Source organism: Arachis ipaensis, chromosome B6 (assembly GCF_059453495.1).
Source record: "Arachis ipaensis isolate K30076 ecotype BB chromosome B6, ASM5945349v1, whole genome shotgun sequence".
Lineage (NCBI taxonomy): Eukaryota > Viridiplantae > Streptophyta > Magnoliopsida > Fabales > Fabaceae > Arachis > Arachis ipaensis.
In genome coordinates, this window is record NC_142441.1 from 16,833,411 (window position 1) to 16,860,784 (window position 27,374).

At 35.1% G+C, this 27,374-nt stretch overlaps 2 protein-coding genes across 5 annotated transcripts; one reads left to right on the forward strand and one right to left on the reverse strand.

Moving 5' to 3' along the window:
- Positions 1-12,531: 12,531 nt before the first annotated feature.
- Positions 12,532-21,311, forward strand: LOC107647992 (myosin-11-like). 3 transcript variants are annotated; one of them, XM_088489740.1, is made up of 36 exons: positions 12,532-12,669; positions 12,760-12,903; positions 12,994-13,139; positions 13,226-13,382; positions 13,487-13,705; positions 13,790-13,939; positions 14,026-14,162; positions 14,251-14,397; positions 14,476-14,577; positions 14,694-14,751; positions 14,842-14,943; positions 15,027-15,064; positions 15,235-15,361; positions 15,442-15,612; positions 15,766-15,897; positions 16,025-16,134; positions 16,254-16,314; positions 16,466-16,643; positions 16,753-16,958; positions 17,046-17,165; positions 17,569-17,667; positions 17,786-18,007; positions 18,157-18,296; positions 18,398-18,509; positions 18,626-18,708; positions 18,796-19,021; positions 19,121-19,276; positions 19,364-19,570; positions 19,707-19,850; positions 19,960-20,030; positions 20,132-20,231; positions 20,337-20,393; positions 20,490-20,546; positions 20,628-20,708; positions 20,807-20,889; positions 21,006-21,311. In XM_088489740.1, exons 1-36 carry the CDS (start codon positions 12,532-12,534, stop codon positions 21,127-21,129), a joined length of 4,605 nt encoding a protein of 1,534 aa, XP_088345866.1. In that variant the 3' UTR covers positions 21,130-21,311. The 3 variants fall into 3 exon arrangements, with proteins under 3 accessions (XP_088345866.1, XP_016207510.2, XP_088345867.1); XM_016352024.3 differs by having other exon boundaries at positions 18,626-18,670; positions 18,767-19,021; XM_088489741.1 differs by lacking the exon at positions 18,626-18,708 and having other exon boundaries at positions 18,770-19,021.
- A 546-nt stretch (positions 21,312-21,857) lies between these two features.
- Positions 21,858-24,046, reverse strand: LOC107645795 (F-box protein At5g03970). 2 transcript variants are annotated; one of them, XM_088489742.1, is made up of 2 exons: positions 23,905-24,046; positions 21,858-23,283 (listed from the first exon to the last, which is right to left on the reverse strand). In XM_088489742.1, the coding sequence occupies exon 2, from the start codon at positions 23,246-23,248 to the stop codon at positions 22,037-22,039; it is 1,212 nt and encodes a 403-aa protein (XP_088345868.1). In that variant the 5' UTR covers positions 23,249-23,283; positions 23,905-24,046; the 3' UTR covers positions 21,858-22,036. The 2 variants fall into 2 exon arrangements, with proteins under 2 accessions (XP_088345868.1, XP_016205397.1); XM_016349911.3 differs by having other exon boundaries at positions 21,858-23,290.
- Between the last annotated feature and the right edge of the window lie 3,328 nt (positions 24,047-27,374).

A 27,374-nucleotide genomic window follows, 5' to 3' on the forward strand; every position in this document is an offset into this window, starting at 1 on the left:
TAGTAGTGCTCGTGGTGCGACTCTAAGAAATTAAAATTAAGTATGAGTTGTGTTATTTGTACTATTATTTTGATATACTTATACTTTTGTCTATATATTTTATTTTTTATTTAAAGGTGGATATGATGAAAAAAATATATAATAAATATGGAATTTTTTTAAATAAATAAAATAAATATTTTATTTATCGAAATGCATCGCTTCTTTTATCTCGTTTACACACGAGATAAGGGCAAATAGAAATAAAGTGTATATATCGTTTATAATGTAATCGAGATACGTGTAATCTTAATTCGTTTACACTGTAAACTAAATAAGAGAATAATTATGACATTTACAGTGTAAAGGAGATATGTAAAGACCAATTTTCAGCAGCTATAAAAGGATGTGCAACCCTTTGTATTCTTTACAAACATTTCATTACTTCTTTTCTACCTATTTCTTCCGAAAATAAGCCAAAATGTCTAGTAGCTAGTAGTGGATATTTGGTTGTAAGTGTGTATTGGAATTGTCGTATGAGAAATAGTGATAATAGAGTGATATTTGAGTGTGAGAATCCCATTCTATTGCGTACTCGGCCAATAAGTTCTTTGTTCAAATTGAAGAGTCTGATATTGGGTAGCATCGGTGGTAACGGGAGAAAAGAGATCGGAAGGGTGGGGTATAGGTTGCTAGCACCGATGGAAAACAGAGTTTTTCAGTTTCGTCTGTTTTGCCTCCATGGTGACAAGCATGTGCGCCTGATGTTTGACATCTATGGGAGAATCATGGCGGAGTAAGAGATGGAGCTTTCTGCGGAGGTTAGTGACGACGGTGGCGGTAGATTTGGCTTGTCAGACTTCGTCCAGGATGACCCACCTCTCGCACCACCACCGATTCGTGTTGCTAGTCTAGTGGAAGACATGGACGTCGACGGTGAGAATTTCAACGAGGAGTAAGTTGCAGATAACAACGAGTGCGATTCTTCTGAGGATGATGATGAGGAGGAGTTTGTACCAGATACCCTGGTTGAGGCATCACGTAGGTATCTTCTACCTGCTCCGCACTCAATTTCGGCCTTGTCATTTGTACCAAGTCACTACAGTACGTTGGATCTGGACGTGATGCAAGAGAAGAATCAATTTTTCAACACGGATGAAGACGATTACAACTTAGACGATGGTGTGGAGTTTAGGGTTGGCCACAGATTCAAAAACAGAGATGCAGTAATGTAAGGTGTGAAGAATTACAACATTCGCAAAAGTACTGAATACCGAGTAATGGAGTCGGATCGATTAAAGTACCATGTGCGTTGCCGATAATATGCAGCAGGCTGCTCTTGGAGTCTCCATATTGCTCTCCCACAGAATCTCGGATACTGGTAAGTTAAAATTTCTTTGTGTTCTATATTCTAATTGTCATTGTCATGCTTGTTGAACCTGTTTACCACTGTTATTCTATTTCGCTAGGGAGGTGCATAGGATAGGAGGAGCACACACGTGTTCACCGATAGTTAAACAGCAGTCTTATCTGCCATATCATCCTCCTGTTGATACAATCTAACCCATCTATCAGCATCTCTGTCCTAAAAGGCGTAATTAGGCAAAGCTATCACTTCAAACCTTCGTACAGAAAGGTCTGGATGGCGAAGTAAAAGATAATTGCGCAAATATACAATGACTGGGAGGAGTCGTACAATAATGTGTTGAGGTTGCTACAAGCCCTGTAGAGTTGTTGACCGGATCCCGTAGCACTGGATGCTCGCCATTGAATTGGCACTTCACACGATCGGCTTAGTAGAATTCCACTATGTTTAAGCAAACGAGGGGGATAACAGACATCCATGTCCCCCACTCTGCCTCCTCCTTCAGCCATAGCAGGCAGATATCCTGCAGTGCAGGGGTCATCGTACGGCGTCTACGTGAACTACAACGGACGCATTGAAAGAAGTGTTAGTGACAGTTGCTATAAAAGTTTGACTAATCTATACAACTTAACCAAATAAAAGGGTAACTCGCTTACCTCATCCCAGAGTAACTGATTTAACTCCCGACATCATCGCATGACTCTCTACTCGTGTTTGTCACTGCTCTGCTGTGTCATGCCCATCAACATGTGGACATTTACAAGATCAACCACCATTCAATCAATCTGTCATAATATTGTTATGCGAAAAATGAAGAATAGTAAAAACCAAACTAAACAGTTACCTCGCAGCCATAGGGTACATTTAAATTTGTCGTTTAGCTGGACACCACTTAGGAAACCTCTGGTATATCCAAGATACCAGCAGAGGAGTGCAGCTTGTGATGTCTGTGGTGGAGCGGTGGCCGCAGAACATAGCAAATGGTATGTTCATGCTAGCACCACAGATCTCCAAGACAGAGATTGACACCTCTGAAAGTCATCCAGTATTGGGAGCCACCAGAGATGAACCTGATTATTGGACTTATCAGTCATCAAGTAACCCCGATCATCAACAGTATGTAGCACCTCGTATACTGTCGGAGAGTGGCTGGATCATCAGTATCGAGCGGCATTTGTTAGACACACTTTCGAAGCTATGTCAGCTTCAGGGAGAAAGACTCCTTCCTCAAAGCTCCCTGCTGCTAGACTACAGTAGGCTTGATACCGAGTAGCTTCTCAACCAACTTCCAGGCCCCGGTTCCGTACCATGTGTGAAAGTCATGAAAGTAACCACCCACAGACTCTCCATTAGTGCGCAGTTCGAAGTGGTATGCGATGTCCTATAGGGTGATCGTACATTCACCCCATGTCAGGTGAAAATTGTGGGTCTTTAGACACCAATACTTAACAAATGCCATGATCAAGGAGTTGTCGAACACAAAATCTCTGAGTGGCAACGCGTCACCGAACCCAGCCTCCTTTAGGTACGGGACAATAGCATTTGGTGGTGAGAGTGTGTGACTCACTTTCCTCGGATAAAGTAGGAGAGACCTCTGGTAAACAATAAAAAAATTGACTTAGGAATTAATTTGACTTATAAGTAAATTATTTAAGCAAATAACTTCAAACATTTAAATTATAAATTTATTTATATAAAAAATTTTACTTAAATAATGAAAATGTTTAGTAAAATAATGAACTTAAACGCTTGTATGATATAATGCAAATGAAAATATTTCGTAAGATAACTAGTGACTACACTAAAAAATATCTATTTTATTTAATTTAAGTAAAATCATTTAGTTAAATAGTGAATAACAAAATTCATTTTACATCTCCTATATATGGTAGATTAAGTGAAAAAATTTACTTAAATAATCAATAAGTACACCATCAACTTGATAACTTCGTTTAAGTAGCAAAAAAATTTAAGAAAAAACCATTTACTTAAATATTTATTAAATACAAATATAAGCATTTCGCTACTTAATTAAGTTTATTAGAAATTGTTAATAACCTTAATTAATAACTAAATTAATAAATATATGCTTAATAATAACTTAGATGAAAGAAAAACAAACCTAAACAAATATTTAACTAACATCTATTTTAAAGTATGCCTAACATCATACCCTAACATTTAAACTACTCCTAACTATATATTTATTTGGTTAACATATACTATATATTACCTCTATAAAAGTACCCTAAGTATGGCAACACATCTATACTTTAAGATAAGCATAAAATGAAAAACAACACCAACCTCAAAGTCAGCTGCCCCTGCAATGTGCCAAGTCGCGTTCAGTCTGTTAATGTCTCCATCGTGATTATCAATGCGCGCCATATTCTTTAAGTAATTTGAAAATATGATTAAAAAAGGGTAAAAATGGGAGAAAATGACAAAAAATAGAAGTCAAAAATTCTTATTCAAGGCTGTAGACGAGATGCATATATATAGGCATCCTCCACTCTTTTCTCGTTTACAGTGTAAACGAGATAAGGACTTTACACAACACGTGTATAAATGTGCTACGGCCACATCGTCTCGTGCTTTATCTCGTTTACAGTGTAAACGAGATACTTATAATCTTATTTCGTTTAAACTGTAAATGAGACAAGAGAAACGACACATTTTGATAAAAATGTTTTAAATTATTTATTTCGATAAAATATTATTTTATTTATTTAAAAAAATCTATAAATATGCGCTATTTTCTAAAAAAAAAAATACTTTAAAGTGTATTTAAAAAATAAAAGAAAATATTGTAAGTATCTTATCTATTCAGAAGCACGTGAGATCATACAGAAGAAGCATCTGAATTCAATGTTCAACGTTTCCTCTTTGTCGTATGTAGTAGGAGACTTCTTTATCTTTATGCATATATAGTGTTCAAACATTTAATTCATATTTAAGTGTAGTAGTTATCTGTAACGACACAAAAGGTTAAGCTGATTGATCAACTGTGTATAGTGTGTCCCATGAAGTATGAATGATTTATTTGAGTAATTTCTAGAAGGTGTTAAATGATGGCTTTTTTTTTTATTTAAATTAAATAAATTTAATATTTACTTATAAAATATTTATTAATTTAAATTAGTGTTACATATTTTGGGTATTGGGACACAAAAATTATAAAAAATACAATCTAGTGGCTCAATATACGGGATAAGTAACCGTGTTTGAAAATAAATAAATTAATTGTATCTAAGATATATGCTCGAACAGTTAGAACTTGGTGGAGATTAACTGCAAAAAAAAAAAAGAGGACTATCTGGAAGAGATGGGACAAATTGTGCACAAATAAGAAAGATGGAGGGTTGGAATTTAAAGACTTCTACCACTAAAACACGACTCAGCTAGCAAAACAAGTTTGGAGAGTACATCAAAATTCGAAGGTTTTGTGAGTCAAGATCTTAAAAGCTATATACTTTCTTGATCAAGAGTTCCGGGAGAAGTGAATCCAAAAAAAGAAGAAACATGGATATGGGAAAAGTTTGCCGCAGGACAGAGACTTTCTAAAGAGGAATGGAAAGTGGAGCTTAGGCTCAGGTGCAAGAGTGGATATGTATAAGAAGGTGGAATTTCCCGTTTCCGTAGAATTTTCATTATAATTAAAGTATTACATACAACAATTTCTTAGGATTCACTCAATCATTTTTTTTCTCAAGTTCTTATCTAACTTGACTTGGTTATACTAATACCTAACTCTTCACTTTAAGTGCTAACCCAACTTAGAAAAGGACACCTCACAGGTATAAGACACAAGATATATAAAACAACCTAAAGAAATCTGAAATCACTCTAAGTTTTTCTCTCAAGTGTTTCACTCAACCTTTTGTCACTTATAAGCTTTTTATTGAATTCTCTCTTTCAGCCTTTTACCTCTCTAAAAAATTACAGAAAGATATACATTGAAAATGAAATATAAACTATAAAACATGAAAGAGATTGATGCATTAACAACCTCTATTACTATCAGTTGAACCGAATTCAGCTAACTTTGATTAAGTTCTTGATCTTGGTGGAACGCTTCTTTAACTTAGAAAACACTATCCAAAATGGTGAACTCTTCTCAGGAAAGCTCTCTTCAAACACTCTCCGATTCTAGTTCTTTCTCCTTGTCTTTAAAAAAATAAAATTTTTCCTTTTGTACCTCTTTTCATATTTTTCTTTTTGATTTCTTCCGAGTCAACTCTTTGAGCTGTGTGCCTCCCCAACTTGTCATTTCACTATCTTCAGTTAACCCCCAAATTAGAGATTTTAAAGCTGGTCCTTTTTGCTTGACCGAAGACCTCAGAGTAACAAGGAAAAAGTTGTTCAGTGGTAAATCCAAATTCAAATCCTTGAGATAGTGCTTTGTCCCCAAGAAACAATTTGAACCTTTGATTCACAGCAGTGATTATCAGAAAACACTTTCTCCATTTATCTCAAATTAGAGTTGCAGAGATTTGGAGAAGGAGTAAAGAAAATAAATTGCATACAAATAGAAATAAATCACATTTATCCTCTGACTTAGCTTAGCTTGCTTTGATTTGGGTGATTAGACATTAGCTTTTGTGATTTAACTTTCTCTCTCTTTCTTCTTTGGTGAATAAACAAGAAGGATGAAGCTCTCTTCTTTCTTTTTGATTCTGACCAAAGCAAGCTTGTGAGCGTTGGCCTTGGAATGCTTCTACTTGGTGGAATTTTCTTAGACTTGGGTTGGATTTATTTTTCATTCATCCCAACTGATTTCTCTGCATTATTTCTTTGAGCTTTGTTAGATAGAGAACCCATTAAAAGTCTTATTTATGTTTTTATCTGTTTGGGCTGCTGCATCTTTGATTTTGGCCTGCAACACTAATCAAATGCAATCAAAACTAATTGGGTGTTTAATCCAATATATCAATGTTTGTCATCATCAATTAAGTTAGATATGTTCTTAATTCTACAAAAATTTAGAGCCAAAACGCTATGAGGATGCTGTCACTCAACCCTGTTGGTAAGAAGATATTAAAGTTGAACTCCTTGTTTTGGAAGAAAACAAAACATGGAGGCTAACCTCTTTACCTGCTGGTAAAAGAGCTATCGGTTGCAATTGGGTGTTTCGTGTAAAGTATCACCTAGATGGAATAGTAGAGTAACACAAGGCACGTCTAGTTGCCAAGGGATTCATACAGGTAGTAGGGGTGGATTATAAGGACACCTCCATGCAAAAAAAAACTTACTAACGCAAATTGGGTACTCTAAGAGTTGTTCTGGCTGTTGCTGCTGTTAAGGGTTGGTACCTAAAGTAAATTGACGTGAATACTGCCTTCTTACATCGTGAGCTTGATGAGGATGTGTATATGAAGGTGCCTCCAGGTTTAGAAGCCACACCTGGCCAAGTTTGCAAGCTTGAAAAATTCTTCTACGGGTTGAAGCAGACGAGCAGACAATAGAATTGCAAGCTCAAATCTATTCTTCTTGAGCTGAATTTTACTCAATACAAGTTCGATTATAGCCTGCTCATCAAATCTATAGCACTTGGTTTCACGGCTGTCTTGGTGTATATGGAGTTATGGACGACTTAGTGTTGGCAGGAAATGATTTATATGAGATCGAGTTGGTTAAAAGTGTACTTCATGACAGATTTCAAATCAAGGACATAGGGATTTAAAGTATTTTCTTGAATTGGAGGTGGCACGATCTAAGAGTGGCATTGTGCTGTATCAATGGAAGTACGTCCTTGACTTGCTTAGGAAAATTGGATTCGAGAATTGCAAACCTGCTACCACATCTATCAACTATGGGGTTAAACTCAGCAAGGATGTTGGGGAATTACTCACAGACTCTACTCCAAATCGAAGGATCATAGGCAAACTTCTACATCTTTCCAATACTAGACCTGATATAAGCTATGCTATTGGGAAGCTGAGTCAATTCTTGGATTGTGCAACTACTGAACACCTAAAAGCTGTGCATAGATTACTTCGCTATGTCAAAGGTTCTCCTGCTACTGGCTTGTTTTTTTCTGTCTGATGCAACTTACGGGATTCTTTGACTCAAACTGGGCAGGTTGTCCTGATTCCCGTTTCTGCTTATTGCTTCTACCTTGGTCCTTCTCTGGTTACTTGGAAGAGCAAGAAGCAACTCACAGTTATAGCTTCTTCTTCTGAAGCTGAGTATTGAGCGCTAGCATTAGCTACACAGGAAGCTCAGTGGCTGAGCTATGTTCTTAAGGATCAGTGTGCCACTTCAAAAATCCATCAACTTGTATTGTGATAAAAATTCTGCCATCTACATTGCTACAAATAAGTGTTTCATTAACGCACTGAGCACATTGAGGCAGACTGCCATATCGTGACAAATTACAGGAACACTTGATTCATCTTTTGCCCATCTCTGCTGACAACTAAACTGCTGATATTCTCATCAAACCACTTGCTCCTGGTCCTTTTGCTGCAGTTTACTTGAACCTCTTCTCTCCTAATACTCCATCTTTACGGGAGGTGTTACTTTTTTATACTGGTTGTTGATTATTATTTAATAGAAAATTAGAAATTGTTACTGCTGTTAGTATAGCTTCTTTGCTTAGTTAGGCAGTTTGTTAATTTGTTGAGGTCTGTTATCATTAGTTTTACTGAGCTGTACAAAATTAATTAGAATAATATATCTATATATATAGTTGTTATTAGCATTATAACGAGTGTAATTCTTTATTAATGTAAGTTTATTACTCATTTTCACCTCAGTTTTTTTAGTTATGTGTTCTTCTTCACAAACACATCAAATTTTCACACATCCTTTTTGTTATTGACGAAAAATTTGTCAAAAAATTCATCCATACCTTTGTGGGATTAAATTTGTTAAAAGTATTTTTTTATAATATATAATAATGTTGTTCCATCTCACTCGTAATAGAATTAGATAAAAGCTATAACGATAATAATGATGAGAACGAAGATAATACTCAAAATTATAACTCACATTTTTTATGTTTTATTAGATATAATATCTCCAAATACATGGTTTTATATTTAGAATAGATTTATTTGTTTTTAGTATTTTTTTCCTAGATTGTTAAGATGATTAATTTGTTTGTTTTTTGAATTATTATAAATATTTTAATTTACGTTTGATTTTTATTGAAAATTAGATAAAAATTTATCATAATTAAACTTATATTTATTTTATATGAAAATATGTTTATTTTGTGATTAAAAGCCTAAAAGAAAAAATATATTCTACCTATTGAATAAATTTACTGACAAATAAAAAAATTATTAACATTTTTCTAAAATAAATTATCGACAAAAAATTTAAAGAAACTTGCTATACATATAAGTTTTTTTGGCATACAAGTCAACCCAACTCCAACAAAAATAACTTTCAATTTAAAGAGCATGTAAACATGTGCTTCCTCAACTTTGAATAGCGTGAAATAAGAAACGGTTCTTCTTCAACGTTTGTATTTCACGTTCTTCCTCCTGCTCTTTCTCCTTCTTCTTCTTTTTTGCTTTCTTCCTCATTTTTCTTCGCATTGCTTCTTCTTCTTCGGGTTTTCATCCCCATCGTAGTTTTTTTTATTGTTGTTATTATTGTTGCATTTTTTTCTCCTTCTCTTTCTATTGATTTTGCAATATTATGTATTTTTTTCTTCTTTGTTTAATTTTTTCTCCCAAGAAGAATTATAAGAAAACGAAATAAGAAGATGAGGAAGAAGAAGCAGTAGAAGATGAGAATGAGAAAGAGGAAGAAGAAGAGTTTTGAATTATGCAGAACTTATCAGAATAAAAATACACCCAAATATCTTCATGTTACACCCAAATATCTCCGTGTTACACCCAAATTTGCTGCAAATACAGAAAAATATTTTTTCTAATACTGCATTTTTTCTTCTTTTTTCCTTATTTCTTTCTTTCTTTTAGTTAAATGAATGTAAGTTCATCCTCTTCCAAGTAATTTTGTAACATTATGTGTTTCTTTTTCTTCTTTGTTTGATATTTTTATTTTTATTCTTGTTAAGAGAGTAAAATAAGAAGAAACTTGAGAAGGTAAAACAAAAAAAAAATAAATAAAAAAAAAGAAAAAAGAAGATGGTAATGATGATAAAAAAATAGTAGAAGATGAGGAGGGGGAAGATGAAGAGTTTTGAATTATGCAAAATTTATCAGAATAAAAATACACCTAAAATTCTTAAAATACACCAAAATATCTTTGTGTTGCACCCAAATATTTTTGTGTTACACCAAAATTTGCTGCAAATACAGAAAAATGTTTTTTCTAATGCTGCATTTTTTTTCTTCTTTTTTTTCCTTATTTCTTTCTTTCTTTTAGTTAAATGAATGTAAGTTCATCATCTTCCAAGTAATTTTGCAGCATTATGTATGTGTTTTTTCTTCTTCTTCTTTGTTTGATTTTTTTGTTTTTATTTTTGTTAAGAGAGTAAAACAAGAAGAAACTTGAGAAGGTAAAACTAAAAGAAAAAGATGAATAAAAATAAAAAAGATGGTGATGATGATAAAAAAAAAGAAGCAGTAGAAGATGATGGGAAGGAAGAGAAATAATTTTGAATTATGCAGAACCAGAATAAAAATACATCCAAAATTTTTAAAATATACCCAAATATTTTCGTGTTATACCCAAATATCTCCGTGTTATATCCATATTTGCTATAAATACAGAAAAATATTTTCTTTAATGTTACATTTTTTTCTTCTGAATTGAACCACACCTTAGCTACTTGATTAGATTCAAAACAATAAAAGGAAGAGAAGAAATTTCAATGAAAAGAAAAAAGGAAAAAGAGGAGGAGGAGGAAGGAGTGGTGTTGATGACGACGATAACGAAGAAGAAGAATATACAATAAAAACATAAAATGTATGAATATAAATAATTTATAAAGACTTATATAAAAAAAATATTTGTATGTGAAAAATACTTTAAATTTGAAACGTTTGACTTTATTAATTAGCGATAAAAAAATTTATCGAAAAATTTGCTGCTGGTTATCGACTATCTATCAAAAAGTTTGATGTATTTAGCCAAATGGGTGAGGCAATTATCGAAGTAAAATTTGTCAGTAACTAAAAAAATCCGTGAATAAATTATTGCCAAACAAGGCTTTTATTAACAGACGAAATCCCTCACTGATTAAAAATCTGTCCGTATATCCATCTATAACATGTTGTTTTGTGGTTGTGTATACATCACAAATCAGGTATATATTTTGTTATTTTGATTAAATAAATCGTATGTACTTACCATGCATATACCATAAATATCTCTTATAAAAACAAAGGAAAAGTACATGGAATCAAAAGGTGATCAGCCAAAAAGTAAACAAAACCGTTTAATTAGAATCATTTTTGAATAATATGTTTGAAAACTGCTCCTGGGATCACGGAGCACAAACCAAAACCCAATTTTTCATGGAATCCAAACACATTTTGGCTGGTTTTTGGCTGATATGCTTTTGGTTCCCTAGTTGTTCTCAAAAACAAATTGGAGGCTATTTATTTTATCAGATTATACAATTGCATTTACATTAAAGGGTAGCTGTTACTTGAAGCAAAATTTTGGGCCAGATAGAAAATAATTGTCAAAATATTTTTGATATGGACTCCATTTAAGATAAATTTGTCTAATCTCATCTCTCTGATTTGGGTAATATTGCCAAATTTAAAGTCGTTTTTCAAGATCTCGTTCCAAAAAATTAAGGTTAAAGTCATCAGATGTAACTTTTTGAACTTTTGAAGGTTATATCTCACTTTCTTCGTTATTCATTAAAGTAGAAGAACTATCTACATGTGTTGATATTGTAAAAGTTATATGTTCTCCTTCTTAAATATTAGCCTTTCTCTTAAAAAATGTATCAATTCTTTGATTTTTCATTATTATTTTATATAAAAATTTAAATATATATCCTGTAAAATATGTAAAGAAGTTAGAAGGACAAATATTAAAATTTATAATTATTAAATTTTTTTTATCAATTTATACAAATACAATAATATTAATACTTATTGAATATTCTATTATTTTTTATCATATAAAAAAATTAAATTATATAAATAGTAAAATATAAAATAATATTAAATTAAATAAATAAAAAATATCTAATTTTTTTATATTTGAACTTAAAGATAGAGAGAGTATTGTTTATTGAACTTATTAGATACTTTAAATCATAGTAAAGCATTTAAGTCAATTGAACTATTTTTTATCTTTTGAAAAAGTACTACTAAGTTTTTTATAAAAAAATTTGGGGGGTCATGGCCCCGTTGTCTACACTAAATTCCGCCACTGACTGTTATACTAACACATATTATTCATCAATCAAATAGTTTATCACAAAGTATACATTATTTTTCAAACTAAATTATTATTATTATTATTATTATCAACAGACATTTAATTACCTCTTTATTATCTACTAGCTAGCTAGTATGTAAAGAAATATACATATATATAAATACAAATATATGAGTTAAATGTTAAAAAGATAAAAATATAATAGGAACATAAAACATAAAAGTCAAACAGAACGAATATAATTTTATTTTAAAACTTCATTCATATTTTAATAACATATTTTCATCATAATAAAAATTCTTGTAAAAATAAATTTAAGAAAAAAAGCTAGGTCAAAAGTAAAATAGGAATATTTGAAAAAAAAAAATTTGTGTTATGTTGCTTGTATATATAAACACACAAGATTGTAGATAATTTACGCATGTAATAGATGAATATTTTAGTATGAAAATCTTATATAACAATAAATTGAATATTTGAATGGATTTATATATGACAGAGAGACGAATTATTCTGTTAGAGAGAAAGAGAAAGAGAAAGAGATCGATAAGAATTGTAGCCACAAGTTGGCGAAAGGGAAGGAAAGGGAAGAAGATCGAAGGTGGTGTTGGCGAAGTTACAGGGCCTCCCATCCTTTGAACAATGTGGCCACTCACTCACTCATTCACAATCCAAACTTACTACCACTTCATTCCACACTACGTTACATCATCTTCAACACTTTACATAACATGATGATAACAATTAATACTCCTTATTAGCCCTTCCCACTTTGCACCTCAATAATGGTACGTTATCGATCTATTTTCTTCTTTCTCTTTCTATGCATGCATGCATGCATGCATGCATGATCTGATCTGTTTTGCATGATGCAGGGGACTCCAGTGAATATCATTGTGGGGTCTCACGTCTGGGTTGAAGATCCAGATGAAGCTTGGCTCGATGGACAGGTTTCTAAAATCACTGGCAAGGATGTTGAAGTCGCCACATCCAATGGAAAGAAGGTTCCTATCTTTCTTTCTTTCTTTCTTTCTTTCGTTTACTTAATTATTATTCTTTTTCTCTAACCACAACCATGCATGCATGGACCTCAGATTACTGCAAAGTTATCAAAGATATATCCCAAGGATATGGAAGCTCCTGCTGGCGGAGTGGATGATATGACCAAGCTCTCGTATTTGCACGAGCCTGGAGTCTTGCAGAACTTGAAAAGTAGATATGAATTGAATGAAATATATGTAAGTAATAATAATTAAGGCTTTCAATTTCTATTCGTCATCGATCAATAAGAATTAAGATCTATATCTATATTGTTGTTGCCATGGCAGACATACACTGGAAACATTCTGATTGCTATAAATCCATTCCAAAGGCTACCTCACATTTACGATGCACACATGATGCAACAATACAAGGGAGCACCGTTTGGTGAATTAAGCCCTCATGTATTTGCCGTTGCTGATGTTGCTTACAGGTATGTTACGTACCTAATTAATCATCACAATTGGATTTATATTCTGTATAATTCGGTGGTGATTTCATGAATTTGTTATCAATCAGGGCTATGATTAACGAAGGAAAAAGCAATTCAATTCTTGTCAGTGGAGAAAGTGGAGCCGGTAAAACTGAAACTACGAAAATGCTTATGCGATACCTTGCTTATTTAGGAGGAAGGGCTGCCACCGAAGGAAGAACAGTTGAACAGCAAGTTCTTGAAGTACGATGCAAATAAACCACTCGTTTTTTCTTTTTCTTTTTTTTTTTTTTATGTTTGAATTTTGACTCATTTGGGGATTTTGAATAAACTGGATCTAAGTGCAGTCAAATCCAGTTTTAGAAGCCTTTGGAAATGCTAAAACTGTGAGGAACAACAATTCGAGTCGATTTGGTAAATTCGTTGAGATCCAATTTGATAAGAATGGAAGAATCTCAGGAGCAGCCATTAGAACATACCTTCTAGAAAGATCTAGGGTTTGTCAAGTAAATGATCCTGAACGCAATTACCACTGCTTCTATCTTCTCTGTGCTGCACCGCAGGAGGTAACTTGCGCCCCACTTAATCTACTTATAGTTGCTATGATTCGCTTCATTATGTAAACTCGTTGCAATTTCTTCTGCTAACAGGAAGTTGAGAAATACAAATTAGGACATCCTAAAACATTTCATTACCTTAATCAGTCAAAATGTTATGAACTGGCCGATATAAGCGATGCTCGCGAGTATCTTGCCACTAGAAGAGCTATGGACATTGTTGGAATAAGCCAAAAGGATCAGGTATCTATAATGTATCTCTTTTTGGAAAGAATGAATTTGGCTTCTTGACAGAACAATTTGAATCATTATCATTGCGTCTTTGCCAGGAAGCAATTTTCAGAGTAGTTGCTGCTATTCTTCATCTTGGTAACATTGCGTTTACCAAAGGAAAGGAAGCTGATTCATCTGTTCCAAAAGATGATAACGCCAAATTCCACCTGAAAACCACTGCTGAGCTTCTCATGTAAGATTGAGTTATTACTCCTATGTCAACTTGATTCTCAATCACTTTTAAGATGATTTTAGTTATACTGTATTTTTCACTTGATCAGGTGTGATCTTGCTGGTTTGGAAGATGCATTAGTGAAGCGTGTGATGATCACCCCAGAGGAAGTTATTAAACGGAGCCTCGATCCGCAAAGCGCAGCAATAAGCAGAGATGGCTTGGCGAAAACAATATATTCTAGACTCTTTGACTGGTAATTAAGAAAAAAAAAATATAATCAAATTCTAGCTATTCAAAACCTGCTCCACTAATGTGTTTAATTTGTTACTAGGTTGGTGGACAAGATTAACAATTCGATCGGACAAGACGCGACTTCTAAATGTTTGATTGGAGTCCTTGATATTTATGGCTTTGAAAGCTTTAAAACCAACAGGTAATATGTAGTTTTAGAAGTGCATCCACTAGACTTCATTAATGGAAGATATTGAAAGCACCCTATGCTTGTTTTCAATTCTTTGTAACTCATTTTCAGCCTATCATGCTCTGCAGCTTTGAGCAGTTTTGCATTAATTTCACAAATGAGAAGTTGCAGCAACATTTCAATCAGGCAAAGTCTCAGACCACAATAACCACTTCTAGAAAAAATGCTTACGACTATTATAACCCTTCTTAATTTGGTTTTGATTATGAATTTCAGCACGTATTTAAAATGGAACAAGAAGAATATACAAAGGAGGAGATCAATTGGAGCTACATTGAATTTGTTGACAACCAAGATGTTTTGGACCTTATTGAAAAGGTTGTTTTTGTTTTTCTCTTCTTACACTTCACTTATTGAGTTTATAAGCAGTCAATTTAAATAAAGCCTTTTTTCATTTGCAGAAACCTGGTGGAATCATTGCTCTCCTTGATGAAGCTTGGTAAGACATTGTTTTTTATATAAGTTCATGGCTTGCTATGGTGATTCTGTATTCGTTTTTGGTGGCAAAAATAATTTGATCCATTGTTGTCTGTGCTTTGAATCTGAAGTTCCAAATTACATAACATGTCCAATTGATTTTTCGTTCTCACTTTTCCCCTGGTTTTTCAGCATGTTTCCAAAGTCAACACATGAAACGTTTTCAAACAAACTGTATCAGACATTTAAGAATCATAAGCGCTTCATTAAGCCAAAATTGTCTCGGACAGATTTCACTATTTCTCATTATGCAGGCGAGGTATGACTTATTCTCATATCAGAAGCTTCAGCAAAGTGAGACATTTTTTCTTCTTAATGCTAACTGTCCTTAATATGCAGGTACAATACCAGTCTGATCAATTTCTAGACAAAAACAAGGATTATGTTGTCCCTGAGTATCAAGATTTGCTGGGTGCTTCCAAATGTTCTTTTGTAGCTGGCCTTTTTCCTCCACTTCCAGAAGAGACATCAAAATCTTCCAAATTTTCTTCAATTGGTTCTCGCTTTAAGGTATCACTCTTGTTCTAGTTTTCATTATCAAAATTTTGGACACTGTTACCTTTTATTGCATCGATATATGTATAAGATCATGTCAGTTCTATCAAAATAGAGCTGTAGATATGGAAGCTAATAAACCTTGTGTTGGTATCCTGAATGGTGCAGCTACAACTGCAGTCACTGATGGATACATTAAACTCTACAGAGCCTCATTACATTAGATGTGTGAAACCAAACAACCTCCTGAAGCCTGCAATTTTTGAGAATCAAAACATTATGCAACAACTTCGTTGTGGTGTGAGTATGCTTTGATTGTTCTCTTTTTATCTCCTTCCTTGAATGATGATTTGTACAAATATAAATCCATAGTTTCTTCATGATTTTAGCCTTTCTTCAGAGTTGTCTCTAACTGTTTTCCCTGCAGGGTGTTTTAGAGGCAATCAGAATTAGTTGCGCGGGCTACCCTACTCGGCGTGCTTTCTTTGAATTTATGCATCGGTTTAGCCTCCTCGCCCCGGAGATCGCAGATTCACAGTAAGAACTCTTGTAGCATATCTTTTGTGTCAGAACCGAAGATTTGGAATTGATGTTTCCAGATACTTTTCTACCAAAGACAATATTGTTGATCTGCTATGTTTTTTCACCTGTGGCAGCCACGATGAGAAGGTTGTTTGCCAAAAGATTCTAGAAAAAATGGGGCTTGCTGGATATCAGGTACTTCCATATGTTTCATAATTCATAGTGCCTTTTTCACCTATAAGTCTATACATGAATATTATCAAGACTATTGTACAATCATAAAAAAGGCATATGTTTAATTGACATTTATGGCCGGACTTCATTTTATTGTTGTCAACTGTTGTAGATTGGAAAAACAAAGGTATTCCTAAGGGCAGGTCAGATGGCTGAACTAGATGCTCGTAGGGCTCAAGTACTCAGCAATGCAGCAAAAACTATCCAACGGCGTGTACGAACCTATCAAGCTCGACAACATTATCTTTCATTGCGGACGAAGACGATATTCGTGCAGTCTGTGTGCAGAGGTGAGGTGTTTTACAAGTTAAACAGCTAAACCGTTTTTTTATGATAGGTGCAATATCCTATGGTTAAGCAATAATGTATACACGTTAATAAGCCTGACACATTGTGCAGCAAACCTTGCATGCAAACTTTATCAGAACATGAGGAGGAAAGCAGCTGCAATAAAAATTCAGAAGCATGCTCGCAGATATGAAGCTAGGAAATCATATAGGAAACTCCACGCATCAGTTCTTACCTTACAAACAGCTTTAAGGGCTGTGGCATCCCTTAAAGAGTTCAAGTTTAGAAAACAGACTAAAGCCTCAATCATTATTCAGGTATGATTTGAGTTGGACTATTGTAATGTCTATCAGGACCGGCCACAAGCACGATCAGTTTTTAAAATCTCTGTCCAAATATGGCAGGCTCGTTATAGGTGCCACAGAGCTTCTAAATATTACAAGAGGCTTAAGGTAGGAGCAATAGTCGCACAATGCAGATGGAGGGGGAAGATGGCCAGGAGAGAACTCAGGAAACTGAAGATGGTAAGTTTCTCTAACTATGTTCTTATGTTGTACATGAAACATGTGAAACAGATGCAAAATAAAGCTTGTAGTGAACAACAGAAGGGAATATCAAATCCCTATGGGCATCATCTGAATGTCAAGCATCATTTCTGTGCTCCCAGATCTTTTAGTTCCTCTTATTGGTGGTTGTTGTACATGAAACATGTGAAACAGATGCAAAATAAAGCTTGTAGTGAACAACAGAAGGGAATATCAAATCCCTATGGGCATCATCTGAATGTCAAGCATCATTTCTGTGCTCCCAGATCTTTTAGTTCCTCTTATTGGTGGTTTTTTGAATGGCTAAAAATGAAATAGTTAAGCTTCTTATCTTTTTTTTTTCCTACTCTAAGTTGACATATCTTTTGATTTGCATGATTAGGCTGCAAGAGAAACTGGTGCACTTCAAGAAGCAAAGGACAAACTTGAGAAAAGGGTGGAGGAACTCACCTGGCGTCTCCAACTAGAAAAAAGTTTGCGGGTGAGAGTGTTGTTTGTTTTGCAATTAGATATAAGTTGGTGGACTTTGTTATTTTTTGATATCTTTACAAAATCATGCATACTATAACTCCTGAAGAAAACTATGTTGAATTCTGCAGACCAACCTCGAAGAGTCTAAAGCACAAGAGATATCGAAACTGCAGAATTCATTACAGGAGATGCAGGGTAAACTTGATGAAACCAATGCTCTGCTTGTCAAGGAGCGAGAGAATGTAAAGAAGGTTACCATCGAAGCAACTCCGGTTATCCAAGAAAAGGAGGTTATTGTTGAAGACACTGCAAAGATTGACGCACTAACAGCGGAAGTTGAGAGGCTAAAGGTAACCATGTTCAACATTTCAAATCTTTTACTACTCTTATAGACTAATTTGATATCATCTTATGCTCATAGTGATATACTTAAGTTCATGTAGGTGCCTAATGATTATCACAACTAATTTGTGTTGCCTGTGCCTTTATCTTTGAACAGACTTCCCTTGAGACGGAAAAACAGAAAGCTGATGAATTTGAAAAGAAATATAATGAAATCCAAGTTTCGAGTGAAGAAAAGACTCACAAATTAGAAGACACAGAGAAGAAGGTTCGTCAGCTCCAAGAATCACTACACAGGTAATACAAATAATGAACAGTAGAATCAATGTTAATATCATGTGACTCATATTCATCCTTAAGTTTTTGAGAAGACTAAATCCTCATAATTGTTTGATTAGGCTGGAAGAGAAGATTCATAATTTAGAATCAGAGAATCAAGTTCTACGTCAACAAGCTCTGTCCATGTCTCCTAACAAGTTCCTCTCAGGCCGCTCCAGATCAATTATGCAGGTGTCCTTTTAATGAACTTACGAACCACCATACAGGATTAACAATAAGAATCTTTTAAGTTGGTTTAAATAACTTTTTGCTAATATAGTTTTTTTTTTTAAATTTTGTTTTGATAGAGAGTTGAGAGTGGACATATTGCAGTGGAGTCTAAGCCATCTTTGGTAACTGAATTTATTCAAATCATTGTTACTTTTTTTAGGTATATTATGCATATGTGGATTTTTAACTTGTTCTCTATCTTCTTATGAACTATCCAGGAGATGCATAGTCCATCAATGAACCACAGAGAATCCTCTGAAATGGAGGATAAGCCACAGAAGTCATTGAATGAGAAACAGCAAGAGAATCAAGAGTTGCTCATTAGATGCGTTGCACAACATTTAGGCTTTGCTGGAAATAGACCAATTGCAGCCTGTATCATATACAAATGCCTATTGCATTGGAGATCGTTTGAAGTTGAGCGTACCAGTGTTTTCGATCGCATAATCCAAACTATTGGGCATGCAATTGAGGTGTGAAATGTATCAATTTTCATGTGCTACATTTATCTTCCAAACTTCCTCTTCTTTCTCAGCAGATTTCATTTCACTGACATTTTTATATGGCTTCAGACACAGGAGAACAATGATGTCTTGGCTTATTGGTTATCCAATGCTTCTACGCTTCTCTTGTTACTCCAGCGCACCCTTAAAGCGAGTGGTGCAGCTGGAATGGCTCCTCAACGCCGTCGTTCTTCATCAGCAACTCTTTTTGGAAGGATGACACAAGTAAGTGTAACTTCTCAGTCTAACAGATTTTAACATTTTGCTTCTTCAGATCAGCATGGTGATTTATTTTCCTATATTTTGTTTCAGAGTTTCCGTGGAGCACCGGGGGGAGTGAACCTTTCCCTCATCAATGGTGGCATGAATGGTGGAGTGGATGCATTAAGACAAGTTGAAGCCAAGTACCCAGCTTTGCTTTTCAAACAGCAGCTTACAGCTTATGTGGAAAAGATATATGGAATGATCAGAGATAATTTGAAGAAAGAAATTTCTCCTTTGCTTGGATTGTGCATTCAGGTTTGATGATTTCTTCATTCACTAGTTTCTATGTACATGTCTATCATGCATGCATGCGTTCACAAGCTCATAAAGCTTTTTCATTTGCAAAGTTTCCTCTCAAAGGGTAACTGTTTTTAAATGCAATATGAGACAGGCACCAAGAACATCCAGAGCAAGCTTGGTTAAGGGATCATCACGTTCAGTTGCAAACACCGAAGCCCAGAAAGCCTTGATTGCACATTGGCAAGGGATAGTTAAGAGCCTTGGAAACTTCTTAAATACTCTAAAAGCAAATCATGTTAGTACAACAACATTTTGCCCCCGTGTTATGTATGCTTTATTTATTTTATGTTACTTTATTAAACTAGCTTGCTTTAAATTTTCCGATTTTGTTTTCATTTTGGCAGGTTCCTCCATTCTTGGTTCGTAAGGTGTTCACCCAAATTTTTTCATTCATTAACGTCCAACTTTTCAACAGGTTAGTTTGTTCTGTTTTCCATTGTTTTGTGGTAGTTTTCTGTTCTTCGAATCAGAATTCAGGTTTAATGCCTTGTGTATTCATTTGTTTTTCCTTTACAGTCTTCTCTTAAGACGAGAGTGCTGCTCATTTAGCAACGGAGAATATGTGAAAGCTGGTTTGGCTGAATTGGAGCATTGGTGTTATAAAGCAACAGATGAGGTGCATTAACTATTTCACATTGTTTTTTTGTTATACTACACAGTTCTTTTATATATATACTTAATACCTCTCCCTCCATATTTCTCTTGGGGGAAAAAAATGCAGTATGCAGGCTCAGCTTGGGATGAACTCAAACATATAAGACAGGCTATAGGATTTCTGGTATCTATATATATATTTCTATCCTATATTGGCTATGAACCATGTGAATAGAAGTTAAGAATTCAGTACTAATATTTTATGCCGTTACTAATTTAGGTCATACATCAAAAACCAAAGAAAACGCTGGATGAAATAAGTCATGACCTATGTCCTGTAAGTGAATACTTTCTCTTTCTACTTATAAATTCACTTTTTCCAAATACCTGGCTATAATTGTGAATTTTCTATTTGTAGGTACTTAGTATACAACAGTTATATCGAATAAGTACTATGTACTGGGATGACAAGTATGGCACACACAGTGTGTCCCCTGATGTAAGTTCTTACAGCAAACTATTTCTTAAACTAAGTCCACAATTCAAGTATAAAACTATGTTGAACTTTTCTGTTTCAATTTTTTTCTTTTCATCTAGGTCATATCCAATATGAGAGTGTTGATGACTGAAGATTCAAATAATGCCGTTAGTAATTCATTCCTGTTGGATGATGATTCAAGGTATGCCATATTTTGTTCGGCAATGTCATAGATCTGATTATTTCTAGTCGCAAACATATGAGATAATTTTTTACAATACCTTTGCCATTAACCGTTTGGAAGTATCTACTTTGCAGCATTCCATTTTCTGTTGATGACATATCAAAGTCGATGGAACAGATGGATATATCTGATATAGAGCCCCCACCATTAATCCGTGAGAATTCTGGCTTTAGCTTCTTGTTGCCACGCGCAGACTGATGGAGGGATGCTGATTTATTTTTTGATTTAACATACGTAATTTATTTATTAGTTGTTTCTTAAAAGGGAGACATAGTGCAGATCTTACGTTTTGGTTTTGCAGCAGCTAGATTTTGGGGGTGTGGTTAAAAGGCTTGTGACAATTTTTGCCTTCACCATCTCCTTTTTATTTGGACTTTTCACTTGTCAGCACATTTTCTTAGAATAAGATTTTGTAACTAGAAAATATAGGAATTTCACCAAAATGCAGTAATGACTAATGAATTCAAAAAGTTGCATATTATGGCATTGTGTCAGATCTAACTGATTCACATTCTCATTTCTTTTCAGTGCTTTCTTGTTAGGTGTTTTTAGCTTATGACTATAAAGTTGCCAATAATGCAGTAGATTAAGCCCTTCTAAACATATATATTAAACTAGTCCTATTAATAGGTTTTTTTATATAAATGAATCTGAGAACTATCTATATTACAATCTTGAGCACAATTGACCAATGAAAAAGTTTGATGTTGTAAGGCTATCAGTTTTATATAGATGAAAATCACACAAGATAAGCTGCTGTCAGCAAACAAAACCAGATTCCATATTGCATTCAAGTAACCAAAAATGGGGGTGAAAAAGCATTCCCCTATATTCATCTTTAAAAGAGCATAAGTTTAAAGTTGTTAGTGAGTTGCAACTGTTTCATCTGCAATTTTTCTATGCTGAGAAAGAACAGAATGACGATCTTAGAAGTAATAACTTCTCACTTTCTTGTTTAACAGCAGCATGGAGCCAGATACACCTACCTACCAATAAATTAATGTCTTTAATTTTCCTAATCCACATAAAAACAAAAGGACAAACATAGTCATTGCATCTATCTATTCACAAAGAGCGGTTTATCACTACAGAAGTGATTTCCACCTTATTCAGATAAAGAAGATACTGGCCAAGCTGGTAGAAAGCAAGGAACTACTTTGCTTGATTCCCATGAAATGGCAGCTCCACGACCTTGGTAGTTTACTGGTTCTACCATTTTGTTCCCCAAATCACATAGAAAAATGCTCGACCCGGATCTGATGAAGACAGTTCTAGAATTCCGAGGAAGAAATGATAGTATCTGAGCTTCTTTAGACTGTGTACTCAAAGGTGGATTCTTCTTCCATATCACTTTGAAATTTAGTTTCCACCTTTGAACCCACTTATACTTCAGCCGAGTGCAGTTGCAGTAAAGGGAAGGGTTGTCACTTTCCTTCTCCAGTACCCATATCTCCAGACCCAAGTTACTGCTCTGACCATATTGCAAAAGACCATCAGAAGACTCCCCAAGAACACATTCTTCGTATTCATGTGATAAAGTACCCGATGGTAGTTTAACCAATGCTATATACCTGTCGCCAAGACGTGGATCATAAACAGCAATTTTTCCCCACATTGCAAACCAGTGTACAACCCCACCAACCACCATACCAACTGTCCTTGGGCGCAGTGCAAAAGATGTAGAGCACATCAAAGTGGATTGCTTCCATTTTCCTGTTTTTGACGAGTAAGTTTCGATGGAAACAGTGTTGCGTTCCCTAAGTTTGCATTCACACTTAGCACGGATCACCTTGTAACAGAGGTCATCATCAAAGGATTCCTCAACAATCAATGCCATGCACAGAGTTTTGTAGAACTGCTGGGGTTCCGGGAGTTGATATTTCTTCTTGGTCATGGTATTATACACAAAATATGTCTTTGGATGGCGACCGGAAAGAATAATGCCATTGGAACAATCAATGAAGTAGCCAAGTTGTTTGAGGATTCCAGAAAGCTTGAAATCATCACCCTCTTCACATGTGGATAAGAACGGCAGGGCGGGCTCCCAGTTAGGGCGACGGTAGCCATCTCGGGGTCTTCCAAGATACAAAAAGTTGCATACAAAGAAACCCAGAAGTCGAAAATCCTGTCCCCACTTCCTCAAGTAGCAACGGCGAAATGAAGAACTGCTTACCACACGCAGCCATCTTTTTGATACAAGAATGAGTTTGTGAACAGTTGACGGCGGCAAACGAAGCAATATATCATGCAAGATGTCATCACAGTTGAGCACAGCATAAACGCTATTGCAACTCTTCTTATCCATTTCCATTCCCATTCATGTCAAAGCAAGTTATCTCCGAGCATACCTATCTGCATCCTATTAAGAGCTTAAAATTAGTACACTATAGACACATCTCAAATACTTAAACAGATAATGGCGTGCTTAAACGCATTCAATGTCATTCAAACCCATTTTAATGAAACTACTAAACGCACTACTCATCATCAGATAAATTAACTTCATCAGCTTATAGTGTATGAATATTGAATTCTACAATGAAAAATGTGCCAGAAAATATCATCCTTTCATCACTATTTACGAGATCATTCATAATCACATGACAGAAAAAATAGGATCACACAGCAGTTAGCAGGTAAAGAACCTTGCCCTCCCACCTTTCTGAAACTACGAGGTTAAGAATACGACGAATACGAAGCAGTAGTTAATAGCACAAAATTTTCAGTGAAGCCAAATCATAAAGATAAATTTTTGTAGCTTCGATTCTGAAACCCTCATCTTCCAGACCAACCCACCTAATTGGAAAACTAATGAATACATTCAAAGCATTTGGTTAAACGATTTTTGAACATTGAATCAAATATCAGAATCGGAAAAAAAAACTTTGAAATCTAAAACAGATAACGAAATGGAAAGCAGAAAGATTAAATGAAAAAAGAGAAGAGAGGGTAAAGGGTAAACAGTATAAACACCTCAATCATTTCATTTGTGTCTTCGGAGTTCAGAGTTGGGAGTGTGAGTACTGAGAGCACTGAGCAGTGAACGGTGCTTCAGCTGCATGCACTGTTGTCGTTTCACCATCAAACCCAGCACGCTCGTTTCCAATTCCAAATCATATATATATATACGAAGAAATCACGCTTTTCTTATTCGTTTTTTTTTTCTCGTACACTAAATGGGCCATATTTGGGCTTTAGTTCATCAATTTAGGTTTAGGCCTGGGTCTCATTCAAGGTCTTAATGGGCCGTACAATAGACTGGACCGCAAGACCTTTTCTTGTCATACAATCATAGAATTTTTATTTCTCCGAACCAAAAGCAAAACATATTATTTTCAAGGTAACGTGACAAATGATTAACAACCAAATTTGTAATAATTTTCTGTTGTATATATTTTATACATTGCAACGAGAAAATCATCTTCCATAATTGGTTGCAGTTCCTTCTCCGCCTTCTCGTTAATGAGCTCGGTGAATGAAGAGCTGAGAAATGCTATCACCCTTAACTTGTGCATTATATATCAATTTTGAAGGCACTGTGAACGAAATTAAACACACACATTTTCTATTTTAATTTCGTTATCGCTATGTCACTATAAATTAATGTAAAACATATATGTTTTTAATTTTGATCACCTGTGAAATTATATTGTTCCTTAATTTCGCAAGTTTAGTTAATGATATCGGTGTTTATATCATAGTCCAAATAATTAAAATCATGGCCTAAAAGAGTTGGTCTATTTTTAATGGATCTAGTGCAAGCTGTCTAGATTTAAGGAGATCAGTCTAAAAGATATATGGGTTAATCTACCAGAATTATTCAGATATAGGTACCACGATTTGTGTCCAACTCAATTTGTACAAAAACAAAGACATCTCAACGGTACTAACGTGCATGCCTATAAACTCGTCCAGTATTTGAAATGTGGGATAACAATAATTCCCTAAATAAGGAAAAATAACTATCCACCATTGTAAGTGGGAGAGTTCCAGAGTGATGGTCAAACCATCGTCCCAGTTGTATAAGTACTTTGTCACACTCATGTATCTTTCAACTCCATTCTACTAAAAACCTGTTTAAATTCTTGCTAATTTAAGCATCGGAGTCCCTTGAAGGTACTCCTATCCGCCGTTCTGCAGCTGACGTGAAGTTATCTTAAACACCTTCACCACCATCTCTAGCCTCATTACTCAAGGACCAATTGCCTATAGTTCGTTTCAGGTATGTGTTGGAATATTAACGCCGTTGTCGAGGACCTGGAGCTCAACCATTGATAATGGACGAATTGCGTCCAACTTCAGATAAAAAAACAGAGACCACCGCATTGACGATCAAACATTCTCTATTCACCATAACAGCTTGAAAGACAAAAGGGAATGTAGTGGACATGGAGTGAGTTCTCAAATTCGCATCCCTAGAGAATCAGGAAATCGAAATACTGCCGAGATCATGGGACTCTTCCATGATCATCAAGGTCGACTCAAACTACTAAAATCGAGTTAGAACAATGAAGAGAATCGGAGAGATAACTACGAAAAAAGCTATGAAATGGAAGATAAGCTAAAGAAAGTGGAAACCGAGCTAAGGGAAAAAAGATGTCGGGATGACAAAGACCCAGTCTTCACTAGAGGAGTGATCCTTCCTCTAAAGAGATCATGTGCTCAAAGGTCCCATGAAATTTCAAATATCCCAACTTGGATCTCTATGATGGATCTACTTATCTACGTAACCATCACAACAACTTTAAAAATCATCATTACTTGGTCGACGCATCTGACACAACCCGATATAAAGCCTTCCCAACAATTCTCACCAAGGCGGTGATGAAGTAAAAGACAAAACAAAGCATGCTACAAGTTTTTTTTGGAGTAAAACAAGAAACAGGAGAATCCCTAAGGGCCTATATGAAAAGATTCAATAAAACCTGCTTGGAGATACAGAGTCTACCAACAAAAGCAGTTATCGTGGGGCTCGTCAATTGCCTCAGGGATAGTCCCTTTCTTAAAGTCACTCTCGAAAAGACACCCAACTTCATTGTTCGAAGTACAAGAAAGGGCGAAAAAATTCTTCAATCTGGAAGAAATTGTCCAGATCATGAAGCCTCAGCAAGGTTGGCAAAATGACTACCAAATAAAAAACAAAGAAAAAGACCAAAAAATAATATGGGAGTACAAAGATTGAGAAAGATCGTTAGATCCCATAAGCACCCCAAATCGATATGTCCACATCATCACGAAAGAACTTGCTGAAGGCAGAACAACTTAGTTGTCTCGAACAAGATATCTCAAAGAAGTCTACCAGGTCGGAAAAGGTTGTATAGTACCCGGCCTTTACACTATAACCTTTGTACCAGAAGATATCAAAGGTAGGGCCTCCGGCCACAATGATCCCTAGGTGATAACAATAATCCTATCCAACGCCAACCTCCACAAAACATTGGTGGACCCTAGGAGTTCTACAGATATCCTCCTCAATCCTGCCTTTGACGAGCTCATATTAGAAGAAAATGACTTAAAGGTGTACCTAAGCACTATATTCGAATTACATCGATCTCACCTCTTGGGTACATAAGCCTTTTTACCCAAGGTTCTGAAAACCAGTTCGAACCGGTCGATCGAACTGGGAATCGGTGACTAAAGCGAATCGGGTAATAGGGATAACCGCCTCTCTCAAAAATCAAACCAAAATCGTTAAACCAGTCGAGAATTGGCCAGTCCGACCGAACCGGGACCCGGCTGGTTTTTAATTAAAAAAAACTCCATACGATGTCGTTTCACCAATTAAAAAAAAAACAAAACCCTAACTTCCCTAGTCCCCTCAGCACTCTGGCCTCTCTCAACCAATCAACTCCAAAACTGCACTTGTCGAAGAAAAACTTGAGAAAGTTGCAACCTCCATCTCGTTGTCGTTCTTCAACCAGTCAGCCATCGCTGCCATAACATCTAGTCCACTGCGTCCGTACTACTCTGGCTTCGTTGCAAAGCATCAGCTCGACAATTGTTCATCGTGCTTCCACCTATGTTTTGCCGAGCTTCCGCCTCTATTTTGTCGTGCATCCGCGATCATTTCGCTGTGTTTCTGCCACTTCTCTAGCCGTCGTCTTTCAGTCTCTATTCAGCCTTTGTTCTGCCGTTGTTCAGCCTTCTTTCTGCCACTGTTCAGCCATCTCTGTTACATTTTGAAGTTCCAGCTCCTTCTCCCTCTTTTGTTGAATTTTAGAACATATGAAAACTTCTGGTTATTTCTTTCCTTCTTCTTATTCTTTCTTTATTAATTGTTTAACAAATAAGTTATTGTTTTATTTATTAGGATGCTGTTGTAGTTCTTGTTTTGTTGTTAGTTTGTTGTATTTAAAGCTTTAATTGTTCTTCTTGTTATTATAATTTTCAGTTTATGTTTTTGATCTTATTAACTTATTAATTTTGTTAAATTATTGGCATGA